This window comes from Solea senegalensis, linkage group LG14, assembly GCF_019176455.1.
Source record: "Solea senegalensis isolate Sse05_10M linkage group LG14, IFAPA_SoseM_1, whole genome shotgun sequence".
In the NCBI taxonomy this organism is placed as follows: Eukaryota; Metazoa; Chordata; class Actinopteri; order Pleuronectiformes; family Soleidae; genus Solea; species Solea senegalensis.
In genome coordinates, this window is record NC_058034.1 from 11,003,024 (window position 1) to 11,025,332 (window position 22,309).

Sequence of the window (22,309 nt, forward strand, 5' to 3'; positions counted from 1 at the left end):
GAGGACAAACAAGAAAATAGACTCTTATTTTTATATAGAGACATTATAACTGGGGGAAAGTGTGAAGAGCACAAATCAATAGGTAGCACTGGACTCTGTAGCCATGTAAAGACTGTCCAAAACAGAGAAAAACAAAAAGAAGAAGAAGAAATATTTCTGTACAGGTAATATTTGTAAATATTTGTAGAAAAAAATATTAATTTTACCTGTTTTGATTTTTACTTGTCCCTTTTTTGTTGTTGTTTGGTCTGTAATAATTATTTTGCATTTTTCTTTTTTTTGTATTGGAAGCTCAAGTGGACCCATTTTTGACTTCCTTTTTTCATACGAGACACAAAAAGCTCTGGAAAATAGATTGTTTATAATTAATAATAAAGAAGGTCAACCATATGTAATTCTATGTAGCTATATTGTGTTGTAAACTGAATTTATTTGTAAATAAATCCAAGAAATAATTAAAAAAACAACATTTTTTCATTATTAATGTTTAAATTATTTGTTATATTTTAATGGCATTGTTATCGTTATATTAGATTTAATGGGATTGTTAATTATTTAACGACATTGTTTTTGTTATATTCGATTTCTCACACTTTATGCAGGTATTTTAAACGGATAAAATATGACGACAAAGCAATCAAACTTGTTTACTTTGGTGGATTAAATCGAGATTACAAATATTACTGGATCATTTTCCGGTCTAGTAATTAGAAAATGTAATTTTCATGATATTAAAATATTATTTTTTTATTTATGTTTCATTTTAAATTGCAATAATACAATTATATGATTATTACTTCAGAGAAATTGAATGAACAGCAATAACTGAAGTCAAGGAAATTCGAATTCGATTTTTAAAAACTCCTGAATTGCAGCTTTACTGTGAAATCATGGATAAATCTTTTTTTTAAAAACTATACTATTTAAATTTAAAATCATTTATTTTTCAACAACAACAATAATAATAATAATTTATGGTTTATTATTTAAAGAACAAGTAAAATTAAATAGGATTTTTGTAGCGAAAACAAACATAAAACCTTTATTTCAGTGATTTAAATCTGAATGACGTTATAGCCGATATTCACATGAATATTATACTGTATATATACACACACACAGTATAGAGATACGCAATTTAATTGTGCAGCAATTCTCCCTATTCCTATTCTTATTCTCATTATGATTATAATTTGAACGCATGTTTGTGGTGCTCTTCCTTACAATGATCCCCCTCAACTAGAGGTCACAGTTTAGACACCTTTTAATTTACTGTTGCTCGACATCGCTCCGCGCTCGTATCGTTTTACAGGATATTCCGCGGCTTGGCTTCTATAAAGGTAACAGTTTCGCAGTTGTGTCTGGCTAATCACTTTTACACAAACAGCAAATGGCGAGTGTGTGCGAGGGGGGGCGCGAGGGTACGTGTGTGTGTGTGTGTGTGTGTGTTATAGGCGCTATATTTATCTGATCCCCATGGGAAAGAGAAAGGGAAAGCTGTCTCTCTCTCTATTGCTCTCTCTGCTTCAGACACCGAAGAAGGTGCTGATGATGCAAAAGGCTTCTCCAATGTCACCCTGGCATTCACCACATTTATTATTATTATTACAAGCTATAATTATGATGATCATTATTATTATTATTATTGTTCTTGTTTGACCACTATTATTATTAGTATTAATAACAACATCTATGTGCGATATAATATTATTTTTGCTCTATAGTTACTTATAATCAGATACACATAATAACAATGGGACGTGGATTATTCCTCAACATAGAATAATATCGAAATACATTTTAAAAAATAAGCATATAGAAATGACAGGCTCTGCAAAGACTTAAGTTTTAACTGCTTATTCTCCTATTGTGTCGCTCACTTTACACATAAATAACACAGGCCTTTATCAGGTATTTGCAAAGAAAACAATGGGCTGCTGTCACATCAAAGAGCGTGTGTTTTTGAGGTGATTCAAATTATGTATATGAACAAATCAATATACATCCTATAGTGATAGTAAAAAAAGAGAGAAGACCAATACACGTTATCATAATGTATGCCAGTTATTTCCAGTTTGGGGTTTGTAGCATGTGTGTGTCATATGCGCGTGCAGATCCAGGTTCAGCCTCCACAAAGCAGTGAACTGTGTGAGACCAACTCTGAAGACTGTCTGCAAGTCCAGCCGGCACAGTCTCCGCTCTGTGTATGTGTGTGTGTGTGTGTGTGTGAGAGAGAGAGAGACACACACAGAGAGACAGACAGAGAGAGATGGTGCGAGCTTGCCACATTGCGGAGGACAGGATACTCCAGCCGCTAGGGGGCGTTCACTCACTGACACCCCTTACTTTTCATGTAAGCATAACAAAAGTGGGGGCGAAAAACCAAACCTAACAACATTAAATTACTGTAGGACAAATCATTGACTGGATCATTTGTATATTTTACCTCCTAATTTAAGGACTGACTAAATCTGTATTTCAATATAAACAAAGAGGCTGATTTTACTTAAAGGAGAGGATACTAAAATAAATTATTAATACAATTAAAAGAAATAATCTCAAAATGTCCACATCTATTTTAAAGAGTGGTCGAATCAATCTAACTGAAAATGCAGATATTGAACAGGTTCTAACTTCAAGTTTTAGAATCAGTATATATTTAAAACTACATTTATATTATCCTGAATATACATTTAGCGCCTGTTACAATTAGCCACGTGGGGGAGGGAAAATAAAAATAAAAGCAATATTGCGTTTTTCGTCTTATTTTGGTGCCCACGTGCAGTGGGACTTTGCTGACCGGACGCATACGAGAGACAACAAGAGTCCTTCACGCGCGTGCACACACGAGCTGGCTGCGCGTGCGTGTGCACAGGTGGAGACTTGGAGAAAGGCACGGAGAGCGGTTCCCACAGCTCGACCAGACAGTCTATATTAGTCTCAGGAGAATTAAAAGTGTGCACTCCATGTTTCGCTGTTGACTTATTTTAACCAGCGTGTGAACTCATAATTGGACAAATGTAGTCAATTAAATCTGTCTACAAAGGATTAACATGAAGAGCCAGCTGAGCTATAATAATAATAACAAATGTTTCTTGATCTTGGATATTCCAAATTCCAAATTCAATGGCAATAAAAGAAGAGACCTTCACATACAAGGTTTGGTGTGAAAAACCAAGACTTTGTGTCTTCATTGTTCAGAGAATTCATTTGATATTAAATCAGGTGACAGAAAACCTAGAGGATTTGTAATGTCAAAAGCACAATAAGCCACACACATTAAGATGCAGCTGTTGGCAGTAAACTGACTCAGTGATGAGCTCCACAGACGTAATATCATAAATATGAGGTCATGAATATAAGTGTAGTGTACTTTTTGAGATATGCTGTGATGTCTTGATCACAAAGAACATGTTTCTGATGGACCAGTAGTGGTTAAAATCTTCTACACACGCTGTTAAAAAACATATTTGGGTGTTTGTGAGTAAGACATACAGCCTCATCTCTTCATGTGATTGTGAAATTAAATTATCAGTAAAACTGCAGCACAAAAGTGTGAATTTAACCATTTATTTGACATAAATCAAGCATCAATAGTATACGCACTATAATGTTGACACTGGTCTCTTGCCTTTTGACTCATAGCAGTTATAATATAACAACTCTACAAATTATCTGCTCAGAGAGCGACAAATAATGATACATTTCCCACACACAAGTGAGAAAAATCCCTCTGTAATCTTTATCTATTTATAAATTGCATCCTGTTAATATGGGAAATGAAAGAAATAAAAAAGTGAAAGAATGATATAAACAGGACACAATATCACTGAAAGAGAGTGGATCAAAATCACTATAAACAGGTCGAAGATCCCAACATTCCACACACACACTGTGAATACTGCAGTGTTTTCACAGTAATTATCTGAGTCCATTTTTATTTCCACAACAGGGACATTTGAAGAACTGAAGAACTAGTGGTAGGGCAATATGTGTTAATTAATCATAGGATAGTACAATCAAGAGTGAAGCTCAGTCTGTCTTTACTTCTCCTCATCTGGACTGTCAGCGACGTGACAAAAGAGCTGAAAAGATCAACTCTGACTTGCTGTGGCAAACTTGACTGTGGCTGATGATCGACAACATTGGCATTGGCAAGCAAGGCCCATGTCGCCATAACAACTAGGTCATCCTGCACCACAAGCTATAGCCTTCTCCTGGGTGGAGATCACAGACAGTAAATGTAGGTACAGCAGTTACTGAATATTTAAAAAGGCATAGAGATGAAGCAATAAATGACAAAGTAAAGCTGGTGTGGCCAGGCATTAATAACTAATGGGTACCAGTGAGTTATAGGCCACTGCCGTTGTAATGAAAGTGTCATTGCAAATCAGCAGTTGTCCGAGGTTATTATTATTTATGCATAATTGATGTCGGAACCACAAGGAACACGTCTCACCCAACAAATCCCAACACCTTGGGAACAAAGACGACGGTGTCAACAGAAGAAAAGGTCACAGAGGAGAAAATGCCCCTGGGCTGAGATTTACAATGTGAGGGGAGGGCAAGGAGAGGCTGTTATATCCACACATACGTCTGTATACAGAAGGTTACAACAAACTAGTTACACAGCAAATCCTCCACTGCTACACACGTGTAGTGGTGTCCATCCATCCATCTTCTGCCATTTTATTACCTGGACAGATCGCCAGTCCATCACAGGGCCACATAGAAACAAACAATTTGTCCACTTTCACTCCTTCAGTCAATTTAGAGTGTCCAATTTGCCTAATCCTCAGACCGGCATGATTTTTGTACTGCGAGAGAAAACCAGAGAACCCTGAGAAAACCCCCCTACATGAACGGGGAGAAGGCTGGCTGCCTCATACTGGATAAACACTGTAGGTGACACACACGTGTATGACCTCCTGACTTATTTCTAGAGCTGTAGAAGTTAACATGTGTTCACATGTAAACATAGATGTCTTTTTTTCTACAGAACTCGACGGGGAGATCTGTCATTCAGTCACTAGTTTCACAGATTATCACTTCTGCCATTGACAGACACAACACTGGCCCTAATTTCCAGAAAAATACCTTTTTTTTGCAACCAACTGATGTAAATATAAAGTAATCCTGTTTTTCATAATAATGTGTAAATAATATAATAACGTGTAATCTCACTTTAAGTACTTTCAAAAGTAAACATGCTTAAAATGTGGCCTGTGTAATGAAGTCAAAAGGGATAACTTTAATTTACTTCATTAATTAATGTATACATTTTATTCTACAGTCTCTGTTATGTTATCAACATAATACATTAATGTTGTGTCGTGATAAAGCCTATGTCAAGAAAGAAAATCTATCTACCTACGAGGCATTCTCGGCAAATGGGAAATCTAGCTTTTCCTGTTTCGAGTTGCAACTATAAAAAAATATATATTAATTACTGCCAGCAATTTAACCACCATATTTGTCATTAGGCTAAAAAATTGATTTAATATTCTCCTATATAACGTGGTTGTTCACGTTATTCTGTCCTCATAAACAGAGCGATTGGTGAACGAAGGGAAAATGTGCATTTCTTCCAAATGTCCGTGAACGCTTCATCGTTCTCAACGTCATCATATGGTGTCCAATGAGGAGATGAAACGACGTCTAGGCGTGTGACGTATACAGGAAATGTAAACTGTCTGAATGAGCAGGGGTTTTGTTTTTTTTCTCGTATCCTTTTCCCCTATAAAAGCTGATATTTGTTTTATTTTTATTTTTTACCGGTTATAGTTATGCATACGTGGAGTCTTGTGTCCATCTGTGTTCTACTCGGTGTTGTTGTGAGATGGAGCGTTTCGTTAAATTCTTATTCAGGTATGTAGAAGTTAAACGTCAAACATGCGACATTCACACTATTGTTTACATCAGAGTAACACGTGTTCCTGTTGTTCTCTTTTTTCCTCTTCTTTAGATGTTACTGTGTATGAATGAGTGTCTGCTCCGAGTAGGCTGCTGTTGTTGTTGTTGTTGTTGCTGCTGTGTGTTGGTTGTATTGCTGTCATTCACTGGTGCACTGGTTTGTCATAATTCAGACTTACAGCTGAATGATTTCTGTGCAGGGGCGGGCAAACCTCCTATGTTTGGCGACTATGAAGCACAGAGACACTGGCAAGAAGTGACCTACAACCTCCCTGTCCAAGAATGGTGAGTGTGATCTACTCAGAGAGGAGGGAGTTTAAGAAATGCCTGAAAAGAGTTCTTGGTTGCAAAACAGGAAACTGTTGTACTGAGTGGACTAAAAACACATTGTTTGCAGTGCACTTACAGTACGGCTGCAACCACTATTCGATTAATCGATTATTAATAATTTACTAAATGTCAATATAATTAACTATTTTGATTGATTTTTCAGCAATTAAAAAAAGCTCTCTGTTCTTTCAGCTTCTTGCATGTGAACATTTTCCTTTTTTTTGGCTCCATATAACAAAGAAATTATTAAAACAGTAATAGGAAACAAAAATAGTTTTAGACTTTTGAAAACATCATCATTTCCAGGTTTGATCAAACAAACAAGTAATTTACAGCACCATCACCCACCATCATGACAGTTGGGAGTTTAATTCAAAATTATTTTAACCACAAGTTGTTGTTCACATCGGTGAGGGGAGGCTAGGAAAATATAACATTAGGGTTCAGGTATTTGGGGAAAAATATCTTATTGCGTTTTTTCTGACAAATACTGTGATTGAGATTTGATTTACAATTTGCACTTACGTCAAACTCACGTTCAATATTCAAATAGAAAATGTGATGGGGTATTGACACCACTATGATATTAACGTTATACTGTATGTTAATTTCTATGTAAGGATTGAAGACATTATTAGTTTCCAACATGCTTTTTATTTATATTTTGTTGGTGTAGAAAATTGAATAATCCAAAAATAGCACAATTATGTTGGATTAGGATCAATTGTTCAGCGATATTTAATGTGCAAAATGATCAGAGTGGTGAATTGACACCTCTGTGAAACTGATTCAACAAAAAAATTAACATTAGAACCTTTGCAAAGGTGGGATTTATTATACGGTCCCTGTATTTGATTGATGATTACTCAGAGTCTTACGTGAAATAGTAGAAATTTAACTCCATGTCCATGTCAACCAGCTTTAGCAGTAATTTGTTTCTTCCACATTAATCCACAATATTCATGATCTAATAATTCAAAGAATGTCTCATAACAGTGTCAGTCAACCATGGCCATGTTTCTGCATTGCACATTTTTACCTTTAATACAATATTGCCTCACACATTTACGCAAGTAAGTAACTTGAGTCTCATGTCTGCAATATCAGTGATTAAAAAAAAAAAGTTAAAAGAGAAATTCATGACATTAAAATCCACATACCTTTACATTGGAACTAAGGCAGCTTTAATGAGAATACATACAATAATTGTACTCTTACAGGTACTTCAACACAACGGACAATGACTTAAACTACTGGGGTCTTGACTATCCTCCTCTTACTGCTTACCACAGCTGGGTTTGTGCATATATGTAAGTATTTTTAATATTTAACTAACTACTGTTAAATATCAGTGTGATCAGAGTTCCCATGCAGTCAGAATGACTACAGCATATTCTACTGTTCACTACAAAACACCAACAACATTTAAGTCAAAACCATATTTGTTTTCCTGCAGAGCCAAGATGATTAACCCCGAATGGGTGGAGCTCCACAAATCCAGAGCATATGAAAGCCCAGCACACAAGTTATTCATGAGAGCTACAGGTATAGTTATGAGAGAAATGCATCATATTTGCATCAGTGACATTGAAAACTAGGTAAACTATCAAAAGGGTCTGTTCCTCTGTTTCAGTGCTGGTGGCAGATTTGCTGATATACATCCCTGCTGTGGTTCTGTACTGTTTCTACCTGACTGATGGATCCTCGAGGAAAAAGGTAACACATTTGTCTAAAAGTTTTGCTCATAGTCTGGGAAACCATTCTTAATAAAAGATTACAACACTGCTCCAATAATTTGGTGAATACTGAAGTCAGTATTTCAATACAATATGATAATAGGTTGATACTCTTTGTGAATAATGTTTGTCTTTTATTCCAGGTTTCCACTCTATTCTGCTTCCTGCTCTACCCTGGACTAATCCTCATTGACTACGGTCATTTCCAGTATCTTTTTTTGTGCATTTCTCCTTTTTATTGAGTGTAATACCCTTATTGTAATACAAATTCGTCAACAAAGACCCAAATAAGACAAAGTAGTGGTAGGAAGAAACTGTTAACCCTGATAACCCTGCGTCAGCGACAGTTTGTCTCACATCAGCACAGACTGTATTTAACATCTACTAAAATGAGATGCATTTAATCCAGTACTGACCTTAACTGCGTCAGGTACAATGCAGTGAGCCAAGGCTTTGCTCTGTGGGGGATTCTGGCTTTGGGTCTGGGCTGGGACGCGTTGGGCTCCATGGCCTTTTCCCTGGCTCTCAACTACAAACAGATGGAGCTGTACCATGCTCTGCCCTTCTTCTGCTATCTACTGGGAAAGTGTGTTAAAACCGGTCTAACAGGAAGAGGGTGAGTGTTTTTTATTTATTTATTTGCTTTGATTGTTTCAGTTTATTTTCCACATGAGGGACGCAGCTGACACCGTGGACAGGTCGCCAGTCCATCACAGGGCCACATAGAGACAAACAATCATCCACTCTCACACTTACGGTCAATTTAGAGTGTCCACTTTTCCTTATTCCCATATCTACATGTCGGCTGAGACCATTTGAAAAGAAATTACAACTTTGGAGTAAAGAGTTATGGAGCTAAGACTGAAAAACATTTCTCCCTAGTGCTCTGTTCAAGATTTCTGGGCAACGATCATAAGTAATTGCACCTGCTCCCTCACTATTGCCCTTGGTTTGCTCAGATTTCTCAGACAGAATAACTCTGCCACTTTATTTAAAAATCCTATACAGTAGATGAGAAAATGAAGGACAGATGGAGAACAAAAAGAAGTACCTGCTGAGGTAGAGGCAAAGGGCAGGACTACAAAACCAGATGACAGTTGGAAGAAATGTTTTTCATTCCCAAGGCATACATTACAATCCTGAGGTGTACAAACAAAGAACATAAGAGTGATGATTTAAAAGTAGACTTTAAGTAACTACCAGTACAAAAATAAGAAGTAAAAACAAGCAATCGTAGATAAATATGTACTGCCATACTGACAAGGAAGTAACCAGCCATTCTCATCCAGCTAGCCAGCACAGCTGTCTTTTAAAGAAATGTTTTCATATTACTTTATTGTATTAAATGATCACTGTATCTCAATTATCTAATGAATAGCATACAGTTCTGGGAAGACAATCCGGTGTTTCTTACCCTTGGATCCCAAGTGAAGACCATGAAATCTTAATTATTCAACAGTGTATGCAAGTGCTGTTTTGTCATGCAGCATCTAGACGTGTCAGCTGAGTAGCAGATATGTAATGTCAGTCTATTGGAGAGCTGTGTCCTCAGGAGAGCCATGGAATGGCTGAGGTAATCAAGCTGGATGTTGTTACTAGTGTGTCCAGTGTGTGTTTATCTAGTAACAATGTACCAAGGGCATTTAGTAGCAAATGGAGAGCTGGATTAGAAGAGCCAGGGGGAAGATATGTCCAGATGACACTCTCGCCATGCCCAAACTCCTCAGCTATGTATGTGTGTGCAACTTAACCAGCAGCTTCACGGTTACAGCTGACAGGCAATCCTGACCTACACTGAAAACTTTCAGCTGATGCCTGGCTTTCACTGCATTCCTCAACACAAGGGTCAGATCCCAAATATGGGACATGCAGACATTGTGTACTTATTGTTTGAGGAATCCACAGCAGCCGCAAATGCACTTGAAACAACGCACTCATTTCAGCATTTATACATGCGGAAATTAGACTGACAAAATATCTGTGAAGTGCAAAAATACTGTACTGTAACAAATTGGTTGAATGTAACTCAACTTTTATTATATATTGTATATATTATATTTTACTTGTTGGATAAACTTGTTATTTTTTTAATGCAAACATACACTTCCAAGTTAAAATAGCAAAGTGTTTTTGAATAGATGCTATTTAGATGTATTTCTTACCTGCAAATGCAAGTTTTCCAGTTGACTAACATCACAATAAATCATCGTATAATATAACATTAGTTGAACAAGAGCAACTTTGTTTTATGTTTCACAGTCCACTGTGGATTATTTAGTAGTAGGCTTCAGGTTTTTCAACCCTTCCGTTCCCTTTTTTTTTATCTTTCACTTCAGATTGTACAGACATGAGTTAAATTAATGTTGAGGAAATAATTAGTCAAAATCTTTCAGTTTAACTTTTAACTTAATAGATAGTTTTTAATGTCCACATTTCCATAGATAATAAATCATTTCACCTAACTTAATGGAATGTCATATTTTAGGGTGCACCTCTGCGCCCGTCATTTATGGAAGGCAATCCTTCATCTCTCTCTGTGTCTTTGTGTGTAGGTTTTTCATGTTGCTGAGAATTGCTGTGACAGTGTTGGTGAGTTTTGCCCTCTGCTGGCTGCCCTTCCTGTCTGACCCCAGCCAGGCCCTGCAGGTGGTGAGGAGGATTTTTCCTGTGGCTCGTGGTCTGTTTGAGGTACAGTACACTTTGTCGAATCCAAAAGTCAACTTGAAAACACATCTGAGTAGTTTTCCACCAAGGCCAAGTCTTACAGTATAGCTGCTCTGTGCTCAAACCCCCAGTGTGTCATTTAATAAAACAAGTCAAAGAAGATAATATCTCCACAAAGATCATGACTATAAAAGGATCAACAGTGTTAGATTAGTATGGCCTGGAGATTAGAGGAACATACAGGTCACATGTACTTTTTAATTTCCCCATTGAAGAATGGCTTGACCCAGAGGTGCCCTAAGTTTTTGAGTTATAGTTTGTTTTCATTGGCCTTTCGTATTTAAAAACAACCTCCTTTGGTTGTACTCTTAAAAAGATGGGGGGTTTCTGTTCAATTCCTAAAATATTCTTTAATATGTTGAAAATCCTAAGAAGATCCGCATCCTTTTAGGATCCTAAAGTCCTTTCAGGGACATAAAATACAAAGGTTAGATCTTTTTTAACTAATAATCCTGTGAATTATTAACTTTTTGAATTATTATCTTTAGTTGGGGGTCTTGCATTAAAAATATCATAGAGCAAATGCCCTATCTTAGAATAATGTTTATCATATTTTTGGATTATAACTATTGATACATTGAATGTACATCAACTTCAACTTCTTAATTTTTAGATAATGCTTTTTTGTTATAGTAAATATATTATACAAAGTAACCAGTAACTGAAGCAGTCAAGAAAATGCAGTGAAGTAAAAAATACAGTGAGTGTTTCACAATTGTACTCAAATGCAGTACTATAATAAAAGTTACCCTACATCAGTTTATAGCTTTAACTTCCTCAACTCTTACATATTCCTTGTGTAAGCAAATTTGATCAGTATGAGTGACATATGAATGGCCATGAAAGGGTGCTTAGCTGTCTGTCAATGGATACGAGTGCAGAATGAAAGAAAACAGAGGAATAAAATGGTGAAAGGTTGGGAGATCAATTTCACTCCATGTCTCGCAGGTGCCAGGGTTCGGGATGTACAGTAGGAGGATATAGATAAATCTAAGTAATTTATGGCCGGGGTATTTTCAGCACTTCGTAGCACAGCAGTGTTTTAGCATTACGGACTAATAAGTGGTGCCACCACTACACTTACAGGCGTATCAGAGGAGATCGCACAACTGTGGCCTCCCAGTGTCTACTTCTGAGAGCGTGTAAGTGTGTTACACCGTTATATAGCATACACAGATTTGTATGCTGTCACCACGCCGTCACAGACTGTGAGAGACGAGGAGGGAGCGGAGGAATATGATAGTAACTAAAAAGTAAGTGAGAAAGAGCTGAAAGACTTCCACAGTCGGCAGCGTTACAAGCTGTCATGGGAGAGGGAGGCGTCGAGTGTCTGTGTGTGTCCATGTGCTTGAGTGACTGACTGACACCTCAGATGTTAGGGTTTTTGCCGTCCTCATTTCTGAAACCCTCTCCTGAATCGCATCCATCTTGTCCCGGTCCCCGGGGTGACACCCACCACAAGGTGTCATTGACATAAGAAGTAATTGAAAATTCTGCCGGGGGGGTGGGGGAGTAGATGGCAGCGTACACTGTGGCAGAATTTGTTCAATGAAATGATGCAAACATAATACACAGGGTGTGAGAGATACTATACTCCCCCGTGACGGCAGCATGTGAAGCCGGTGGCGGGGCAAGTCGTCCTGAACTAATTGTGAAATTGTGCACGTAAGCAAAAGCTCACAGGGAGACAAGGGTGACAAGGGGTGGGGGGGGGTTTGGGGGTAAGGGAGTGAGAGGTGGTCCTGGGGACTTCTTGGAGGGATCAGTTGTAAGTTTACCCACTGAGCTGCATTCTGATGTCTCACGTTGCTGCCTGCTCACAAAAATGGCACCAAATGCTTCTCCCTGTGAAATTCCATGCTAGCTCATAGGTGAAGGAGCTGCAAGACCGACCCCCCCCACACACACACACACACACACAGCACCACCACCCTTGTTCATGTGTTGCCCTCAGGCGGTGTCCAGGAAAATTCCGCCCGTAGTGGTTATTTGGAGCGAGGAGGCAAAGAGGAAAGTGAGAGGGGAAGGGGGCTGAGACAACACAACACTGGATGACCCAGCGCTGCTGACGAGGCTGCCATTAAGATCCACACAGCTGTGCTGTGAGCAGCTGTAGCACAGAGAGGAGAGAGAGAGAGAGAGGAGGCCAGAAATAGGCTCTCTAGAAAGGGCCACACCGAGCAAGCATCTGCAGTGGAATCATGACGCTGATCTAGGCATGCCATCTCTATGTTGTGATATCACTGTGCACAGTGGCGGCTTGGCCCTCAATATCATCTGATCCCTGCACAACTGCTTAAGCACTTAAATCAACGGAATCGCACGCGGCCAGGCCTTCCTCATCTGATCTCACAGCTTACAAACCACAAGCACTCCTGCATTAAGTGGACTTTTAAAGTGACGCTTTTTCTTTATGATTTACCATATATCAGGACTAATCGTGGAAAGACAACATGAACCGACATGGGGAAAATGTTGTGATGTGAAATTGGTATTATAATAATAATAAATCGGTAATTAATTGGACTAATTCATTCCCGACTGACATAATATATTAAAGTTAGAAATATTGTAATTTCATATCATTGTAAATTTTATCTATACAAAAAACAATCTTGTCATTTTCAATATGTGCTCAGGGAAAATGATGGAAAATAATTCTAAGTAATTAATTATGAATCAGACTTGTAACCTTTTTAATTATTGTTGCTCAAAGATGTAAAATGAAAGCATTCTATAGAGACATTCAATGCATGTAGTTCTGAGCTGTGCACTGTGGTTGGTCTGGATCTGCTGGTCATGCAGAAACTATACTCTGGTTTGACCCTTGACCTTGTCTCCTTAAGTTTACAAATAAGTCTCATGCTCTTTCTGAGAGGGGACACATTTATGACAGAGTCTTACGTACCAAAGTCCCACCTGACGCCCTCAGGAATTTTTATTGAACTTTCACAGTCGCAAATAATGACCTCAAGAACTGCCACGTGTTTACTCTCTCTTTAAGTTGTTTTTTTTGAGTCATTTGAATTATTACATTTTCATGCGACACAGGTCTTAATTAACTAAGAGTGTGTTTTGTGTTCATGTGTGAAGGATAAGGTGGCCAACACATGGTGCAGCTTGAACGTCCTGATAAAGATCAGATTCATTCTGTCCAGAGATTCCCAGCTCTACCTCAGGTAATCCCTCCTTTCTTTCTTTCCATTTTTCATGATAAATACAAAAACATTTGAGTATGTTTGTAAAATGTAAAAACATTTAGGAGGAAAAGCAGTGTCTCTATGTCCACAACAACAACAAAAATGCCCTTCCTGTATTTGAAAACATACCTACACATACGCTCTTAGAGGCCTGACTTCTTTCTTTCTTTCTTTCTTGTACTGGTAAAAGCATGTGTCATGTACAAAGACAGAAAGATTTTTCAAAAATGTTATGATGGTTATGTGATTTATGTTATATTATGAAGAAGGAGATCAATTAGCGGTGCCAACAACAGGGGAGAACACATAGTGGGCATGGAGCATTGTTAGAATCTCTGCCTGCTACCACACGGTGCATTCCAGGAAGTCTTTGGATATATATGCTATCTTGACCAAAAGCTGAAAAACCTGCACAATCACAGTCAGGGGAAATAGTTGATGCAGCAGTTGTGTCATGGAGGAGCCTGCTTAAATAACCCGACTTGCTAAATTTAGGAGTCGTGTGTTCGCAGCATGGACACGTTTCTGCCAGACTGCTAAGTCCAGGGATCAAGTGGGACTTCTTTGACCGTTTCAAACAAATGAAAGAAAAAAAAAACGCTCATGTCTTTTTGGCACAGACACACGGATAGCTTAAAGCTCTTGTGTGGCTCTACTGTGTACATAGAACGAATCAGCTGTGAAAAGTGAGCCGTGCCCTTCCGGACTGTAAAACCCTGCCCTACACATAACACACACATAACATAGTTGCATTCATACTAAATACCCACTGACTGGTCTTTGATTACTGCCCTCTACCTTCCTGTCCCTCTCTATTATGTGTTCTCCTCTATTACAGTTCATATAATGTCTCTTCTACACAAACGTACTGTGACTCTCACACTCGCTGCCTGACCTCTCGCCACATTTATTCACATTTACACTAACACATAAGTCGATCTCTTCCTGTGCCTCTGCCCCCAGCAGGTGACAATTGAAGGGTTAAACTAATGCTCAGTAACCCTGAGGCAGCGCTAGTATTTTGGTTCTTTCCCACAGAGCCGGGGTCTCAGTGGCAGAGCAGTGTCTAAAAAAAGGCCCGGGTTTGACATGGCGAATGTTCGCACCCGCCATCAAAATCAGATTATTCTCTATGGTGGTTGCGACCGTGCCATTCTGGCTACTCATTTTCAGTTTTCACAGAAAGCAAAGTCAACCACACAATAGCTACATGCAAGTTTCGAGTTACGTGCAAACACAAGTACTGCAATATTTTTTCTATTCTGTCCCACAGGGGATACAGAGAATTTTTTGTGCAATTGACTGTTGCCAACAGTGCCGATATGAGATCATCTCAATGCTCATTTTTTATTGTTTTTTTCCAGTTTAGTGTGCACTCTCCTGGCAGTCCTTCCCTCTTCTATCAAACTCCTGACAAAGCCAGACTTCTGGCAGTTTAAACTGGCCTTGGTGAGTGTTTCTGTGTGCTCTGTTTTCTTTCATACAAATGAGATGCTGCTTAACAGCATCAGCAATAAAGCATTGTTTGATTTTGGAATTTTGGTTTTAAGCTGTCGTGTGTAACTTTGCAATATAAACAAATGTCTGTTACATTCAACCCAGTGTCAAACGAGTTCACGCGATGTTGATTCAGGTCTGTGTGTTTCTCAGTATGGCATTGTTTTGTTTTGAGGGATTTGTTTCACATCACGACTGACGGAGGAAAGATTGAAGTGTAACCGCTATGCTAGTAAAGTAAGACGGCAGTGAACCTTAGGTTAAGGAAAAAACCCTGGTTCTTTGAAACGTTTTTTGGAATTTACTCTTAACTTACTTTTTTTTACACAAATATGAATTAAATTGTAATTTAAGTGAAGTTGTTCATTAACATGTCATTGGCATCTTTAGGCTAACTCATCCCTGGCGTTTTTCCTCTTCTCCTACCAAGTCCATGAGAAGTCCATCCTCTTGGCTGCCTTGTAAGTACAAAGAAAATGAATTGTCACACTGCAGTGACACAAAGCAGTGTAGGGATTGTAGCAGATGTCAACAGTACTCTCTCTCTCTCTCTCTCTGTCATGGCTGTGATCACTCAAACATTCACAAGTATTGATTCAATTTCTGCTCGCACGCAAAGAAGCCGTTTGCTTTGTCCCCGCAAATCTCAAGTTGTGTTTTGCACACCGATAATAAGTTGAACACACGTGCACTCTGAGGTGCAACAGAACGATCTACCTCTGTCTTCACACTTGTGTGTGAGAGTAAGGTGTATGTGTGTGTGTGGTTCATTATCATTTACCTCTTTATATATATAAAGCTGCGGTGGCTGTAGGTGGAGAGCGAAGCCTGGAATAGATTTGACGGCAAGGGATTTGGTTCCTAGATCTGGGCTCATCTATTAATCTAGATTAGGGAAGATTGTTGCTTTATTAACTATTGAGTTGTATCTCCCACCTGTCCCCTGGAATCAATCAGTAATGCATGTCCAGGGATTTAGGAAAGAATGGCAGGCAGGAGCTCAGGGTATTGTTTGCACAGGATCAATTATTGGGCTATAACAGGATCGCCAAAGAGCACTGGCCGTAAGTGTGGTTTCAGGGACGTAAGTAGCACTGACACAGGCAACCAGTTAGCAAAGAGTCCACCGCACAGACACATGCCACGCAATTATACATTTATCACAGGAGACATTAGGAGGCACCTACCGTGCCAGTGCAGTTACCCATATGAGTCTGAACTCCCAGTTTTGGCACCACGATGACGTTAGCTAACCAGAAGTTCACAAATATCACTTATAACTACCTGTCAATCACACTGGTATTCACTCATGTGTTTCTGGTCTTTTTTTCTTGAAATGGGAAACATAATTTACAGAATTGACATTATGTGCTATTTAAGAAGACCTGAAACCCTTGACTCCTCAGGAAAGTGAGAAGCAACTGCCGTATTGTCCTCAAACTCTGTTTGAGTTGAAGTCTACAGCATTTTGCATTTTGGCCTCAACCTGCAAAACTGCAACTCCATATTTTGATACAGTTGTTACAGTACAAAAAAAAAAAAGAAGACTGTTGATGTACAGTGAAATAAGACCCAACACAGGCTGACTGCCTTGTGAGCAACTGTCAATAATCAGTTTATGTGGATATCATTAGATCTGTTGCTTTAATCTTATACATGCATGACACATCAGCTTTGACCTAACACGACCCGATTTCCTTTAACTGTAAAATTATATTTAATGGTATTCACTACACGGTGTGTTTAATGGTGATCTTTTCAGGCCCGTCTGCCTCCTGTTGAATGACCTGCCCCTGGTGGTTATTTGGTTCCTGCAGGCCTCAACATTCAGGTGAGTCCACAAACAAACATGCAGAATTTTCCCACTCTTTTAGTTGAGATTTATGTGTGTATGTTTTAAATTAAATGCCCTAAAAATGAAGTTTGAATGAATAACAACAATGCCCATGCATTCCCTTTTTCACATTCTATCCCTTCTTCCTGCAAACTATAAGAGACATAGAAAAGATTCTAAATAGCTAAGCAGATCAGTGGTGTGGGTTGAACTGAGGACCATGCGTGGAAAAGACAAGTAGTGTTACAAATGCTCCATCTAACTTTCACCAGCTGTTGTTAAATTCTTCCGGCAGTACTAATTGTTGTGTGTGTGGTTTAGTATAAGGATATGCGGGGATTACATGGCATAGTCTGCATGCCTGCCATCTAAGTGTGTGTTGTATAGGGACAGGAGGTCATTCTTTAGCCACTTTCCAGTACAGTCTGACTTGGACACATTATCTCCATCCTCCACAGACTATGCCACTTAAAAAATACATCTTTGTTAGCATAATTGGCAGAATGGGTGCTCTAGCCATGGCAATTTAACAGGGACATAATGCAGCCAGTCTGTCTTAAATTGAAGAAGTATGTATTTCTAAAATGTTAAGCATTTATCTTCTGAATGGGGCTTTATTGTTGGGAGTGAAAATGAGAATGCGCAGTTTGTTTTGCGTGTATAGAGTTTTGTTAGATGGGGTGATGTGCGATTTGCCATGAGTCAACTGTTGTTCTTGTCCGTGTCTCTCTGCTAAACTAAGATAATCTTGGCTTGAATGTCAGAGCCGTTTCTCTCCACTGGGGCACATGAAGCTTGTGCTGGCCTGTTGGATAAAAGCTGTGTCAAGCAGGATACTGACAATAATGTTGAACGGTTGCACCCACACTCACTGTCCACATTATTAGGTAGCCAATCACATGTCAGCAACTTGATCCATTTAGAAAAATAGTTTTAATTAAATAGTTGACACTTAATTTAGTCATCGATTATCAATCGACTGCTACTAAGATTGCTACTACTGCGTGTACCTAATATAGTGGCCACTGTGCGTATATGTACGATTTTATGCAAATGTACATTTGGAAGTGGAAAATAAATGTTTTTGGGTCATTATGTGTCCTTAACACTTTCTATGTTGTGCTGTGTAAATTGTGTTTGTATGGGTGTGTAAAAGCTACAGCTAGACTTTTTTATTCAATAAGTGAGAAAGGACCTCTGCAGTCTTTTCTTTGTTTTAGGTCATTGCACACAGCTCCAGAGAAAGATATCAGCAAAGCTGAAAAAAAACAACTTAACTAAATTGTAAATGTGCCACTGTCCTTGTCCCTATGTGCAGCATGCTGCCTCTATTTCTGAAGGATGGTCTGCTGGTTCCCTACGTTGTGACCTCAGCGGGCTTCCTCTTCTTTAGCGTCTATCTACTGTCTGCACTGGAACGCTGCACGGAGGACGAGCTGAGACTGGGTGCTTACCACAAGCTGCTGTTTTTCCTACCCAAAATGGACTTGGCCTGTATGATGAGGTGGAAGGTGAGTATTTAAAACCCTGATACAATACTGTACAATAGCCTGCACTGATTTAGTGGTATGGATTCACTGGAGTAGTTTAGTTTACATAAAACATTTTCATTGGCATGTATAAATATAAATAATTCAATGCTTGTGGGGAAAAAAAATACATAACCTATACTGTATATCTGGAAAAGTTTTCAAATGTACCCTTGTCGTAGTCTATACTCATCTTTTGACCTTGTTCAATATGTGTGGATTTAGAGTGTTCCTCTGCATTAAGAGTCTTATGTTGCATAACTGATAACACTATCCAACTGAAGGAGAGATGATGTCCCCAGCCATACCGAATGTTCATAAAAAGATAAATGACCATTATTTCCCCTCATAGGAGGCAGATGTTCACTTTATCCTTGAAATCAAAATCTACTTTGTGAAAGAGACCTGGCCAAGATAGCCCACCATAACAAAGTTAAAAGGACATATTGAAAATCAACAAAAGGCAACAATCACACAAATACCAGCCAATACATTCCATAACATTGTTCACTTACTCAGTTTTTCATCAATGCTTTAAACTCACTTTGGGAAACGGTTATTCCATGACCATGCTCTCCCATACTCAGAAAAAAGCCTAGGAACCCTACTAATAAAGTGGGAGTTGTAGCAGTTATTCTAGGTTACATAGATATATAATAAAAGATGATTTAAAAATGTCAAACCCTTTAATGCCGCTAGGGAAATCACAGGGTATCTCACGATACGATATGTGATGGTCCACGGTAAGTGAAACCGGCAGGGATTGTTTATTTTAGAGCGCCTTAAAATATTGTTATTTGCCTTGGCGTGTCGATTATCATATTGCACGAGGAAGGGCGATATTTTGACCCACCCCTAAAATGCACTACAGTACATTTGGTTGAAAATGGTCTGTATTTATATAGCGCATTTCTAGTCCACTAGTCTAGATGACCACTCAAAGCTGCTTTACACTACAGGTTTGCCATTCAATCACTCAAACTTTCATACAGCGCATTTTTCTATCACTCATCAGGAGCAACATGGGGGTTAAGTGTCGGCACATCGGCATGTAGAGCCAGGAATCGAACCCGCAACCTTTGACAAAAGCATCAGCTGTACGTCATCCTCCTAAATGTATAAGAGCAGACATAAACAAGCAAGTATTGTTGTAGATTTTCTTCAGTTAAGACACACGGTCAAAAACCAGTAGTGATCATGGAGGATGACGTACAGCTGTTGCATTTGTGAGAAGAACGGTGGTCATTTCAGGATCTCAGGTGGCCTGTACTGCAAAAGTGGCACTAGACCTAAATTGCAACTCTGTGCGAAAAGACATACCCAACTGTATAAATACAGATCATGTGCCACTGTAAGCTGTGTAAGCTGTCCGGGGATGAAAGCCACTGCCAGGCAAAGAATTATTTATCACTTATTAAAGTTTCCACAGCGTTTAAAGAGGCTGCACCACCGGCCCCCTTAGTGACATGGGCACCTATTGGGTGTCAGAGATTAAGAGAAGGTGTCTTTTTATAGCACGTGTCATTAACACAGGTTTGCCTAGATATATTTATTTACACAAGCAGCATAAATAGCGAGCCAAGATGATGATGATGATAAGGTTTCATGGATTTGGGAGCTGTCGTCGCAGGTGCCGGCACGGGGCATTTGGTCCTCCGGGTCATAGAGCTCAAACAGACACATGAATGATCTCACTTTCTTCAGCACCTCTATTTTCATTTGCGACAGGATTAAAAAAAAAAAAAGTGGCTTTATTAGCCAAAAAAATTCAAATTGCCTGTTCTTTAATATGATATTTCAAGCCTCAGTCTTTTCTTTATGGCTCGTCTTCTCCAATGAACATTTTGACGACAGTCATTCAAGGATAAATATTCAATGTCATCCGAGCTTTTAAATTAAATCATTCATAGGTTCGATATTATGGTTGCAGTTAAAATTAAGAGAAACGCTAACATTGTGTTCATAGCTGGTGGAGCCCGGGTTTTTCATTGTGTCTTTAGAAGTTCCAGATTCACAATGTAGATGTAGTGATTAAACTCACTTTGGCAAAGTTATCTATATTAACGATTGGAATTGGTCTTTTGTTGAACGCAGTGTGAGAGGTGAGGTGAGATGGCAGCTGCTGATCAGTCGGGGCAGACTAGAATAACCTAATGTTATGGCTCTTTACAGTAAATCTAGTACAAAAATCATTTACTCATCACAGAAGAGTCTAAACAAACACCGATATTGCACTGACCAAGAGATTGTACTTGATTACTTACAGCCAAAACTTTGCACATACTGGGAGAATTACATATTGTGTTGACTTTTCATCAGGAAAAAAAAAATGTGTATTGTTATTTGATAAGTTTACCTTCTCCCTCTCTCTCTCTCTGTTACAGTTCTATGTCAGCATCGCAGCAATGGCCGGTTTGAGTGTCGCAAGTGTGGCTCTGGTCCCGCCGCCACATCTACCCGACTTGTTTCCTGTGCTGGTGTCCGTCACTGCTTTCCTGCACTTCTTGGGGACATTTATATATTTAAACATTGTCCAGTTCAGCAGGCCGCCCACCAGAAAGAGCCAGAAGAAGATAAACTGATTTATGCTGCTAAATGGTAAAAAGGGTTTTGAGGCTTTGTGTGGACTCATGAAATCATGTACCAAATTCAAAACATCACAGGTGCTTATGAGTGAGACTTTTCATCATGCAACTATATTACGCCAGCTCAGAGGTGCTGTGATATTAAATGAAGGTGGACGATAATGATATATTTTTTTTCCATTATTTTTGGACCAACTCTGAAATATTTAATTAATGTGTCTGTCTGTACGCTCACTGTTTACAATTGCGTTAGATGTAAGGTGTTACATCTCAGTACTTAATCTGAGAAGTGTGATGAAATGCTCAAATCATGGGATTTAGTTTTCTTTCTTTTTTTTACAATTTTCTACTGTCAATGTCTATTGATAATTGAAGATATTTTGTACAAAGTTAGTAAAGGAAAAAAAATAAAGTTTTCAATGAGCTAAACTTTTATTGCCGCATTGTTAAGTAATTTGATTGGAAGCAGCTTCATATACAGTTAACCGTCTACATTAACCAAGTAGTCTGCTAAATCACCTCCCCCTAACTGTCTGCCAGAGTCAGAGCCAATAATTGGACAGAAATTATATCTCTCAAAGCTTTTACTCAACAGCATTAAATATTAATTACAAGTCCTGGTACGACAAGGGTCCTGCACAAAAGACCTGTACATTTGTAGTGACAGGCGAGGCCTTAAAGAGAGATGATGGAAGGTGACATATCTGAGCATAATGCTATAAAGTTGAAATACCACAGAAAAAAGGCACACGCTATTCCTTTCTCCAATCTCTGAGAAAGTTAATGACGAGCATAAAAAAATCCATTACAACTATAAATGTTATCAGGTCAGGAGAGGTTTGCCTGTGCACCTGAGGCTGCAGGCCAGTTGCCTCTAATGGGCCACAGGGACAAATAGGAGCCAGAGATCTAGAGTTAACTCGCACAATCACGGGACAGGAACACAAGGGGCCACTCAGAT

At 38.8% G+C, this 22,309-nt stretch overlaps 1 protein-coding gene across 1 annotated transcript; it reads left to right on the forward strand.

Moving 5' to 3' along the window:
• The first annotated feature begins 5,683 nt into the window (after positions 1-5,683).
• Positions 5,684-21,777, forward strand: alg6 (ALG6 alpha-1,3-glucosyltransferase). Its single transcript, XM_044043266.1, has 14 exons — positions 5,684-5,868; positions 6,114-6,198; positions 7,464-7,553; positions 7,700-7,788; positions 7,877-7,959; positions 8,123-8,187; positions 8,410-8,595; positions 10,532-10,667; positions 13,797-13,882; positions 15,268-15,352; positions 15,791-15,861; positions 17,163-17,231; positions 18,553-18,745; positions 21,148-21,777. The coding sequence occupies exons 1-14, from the start codon at positions 5,787-5,789 to the stop codon at positions 21,343-21,345; spliced, it is 1,518 nt and encodes a 505-aa protein (XP_043899201.1). The 5' UTR covers positions 5,684-5,786; the 3' UTR covers positions 21,346-21,777.
• Positions 21,778-22,309: the final 532 nt, after the last annotated feature.

Bases quoted from the DNA above. Each gene is read 5' to 3' on its own strand.
- alg6 (XM_044043266.1), top strand. From the start codon at position 5,787: ATGCATACGTGGAGTCTTGTGTCCATCTGTGTTCTACTCGGTGTTGTT. The intron at 6,199-7,463 runs GTGAGTGTGATC...GTACTCTTACAG, and splicing joins AACCTCCCTGTCCAAGAATG to GTACTTCAACACAACGGACA. The intron at 8,188-8,409 runs GTATCTTTTTTT...TAACTGCGTCAG, and splicing joins ATTGACTACGGTCATTTCCA to GTACAATGCAGTGAGCCAAG.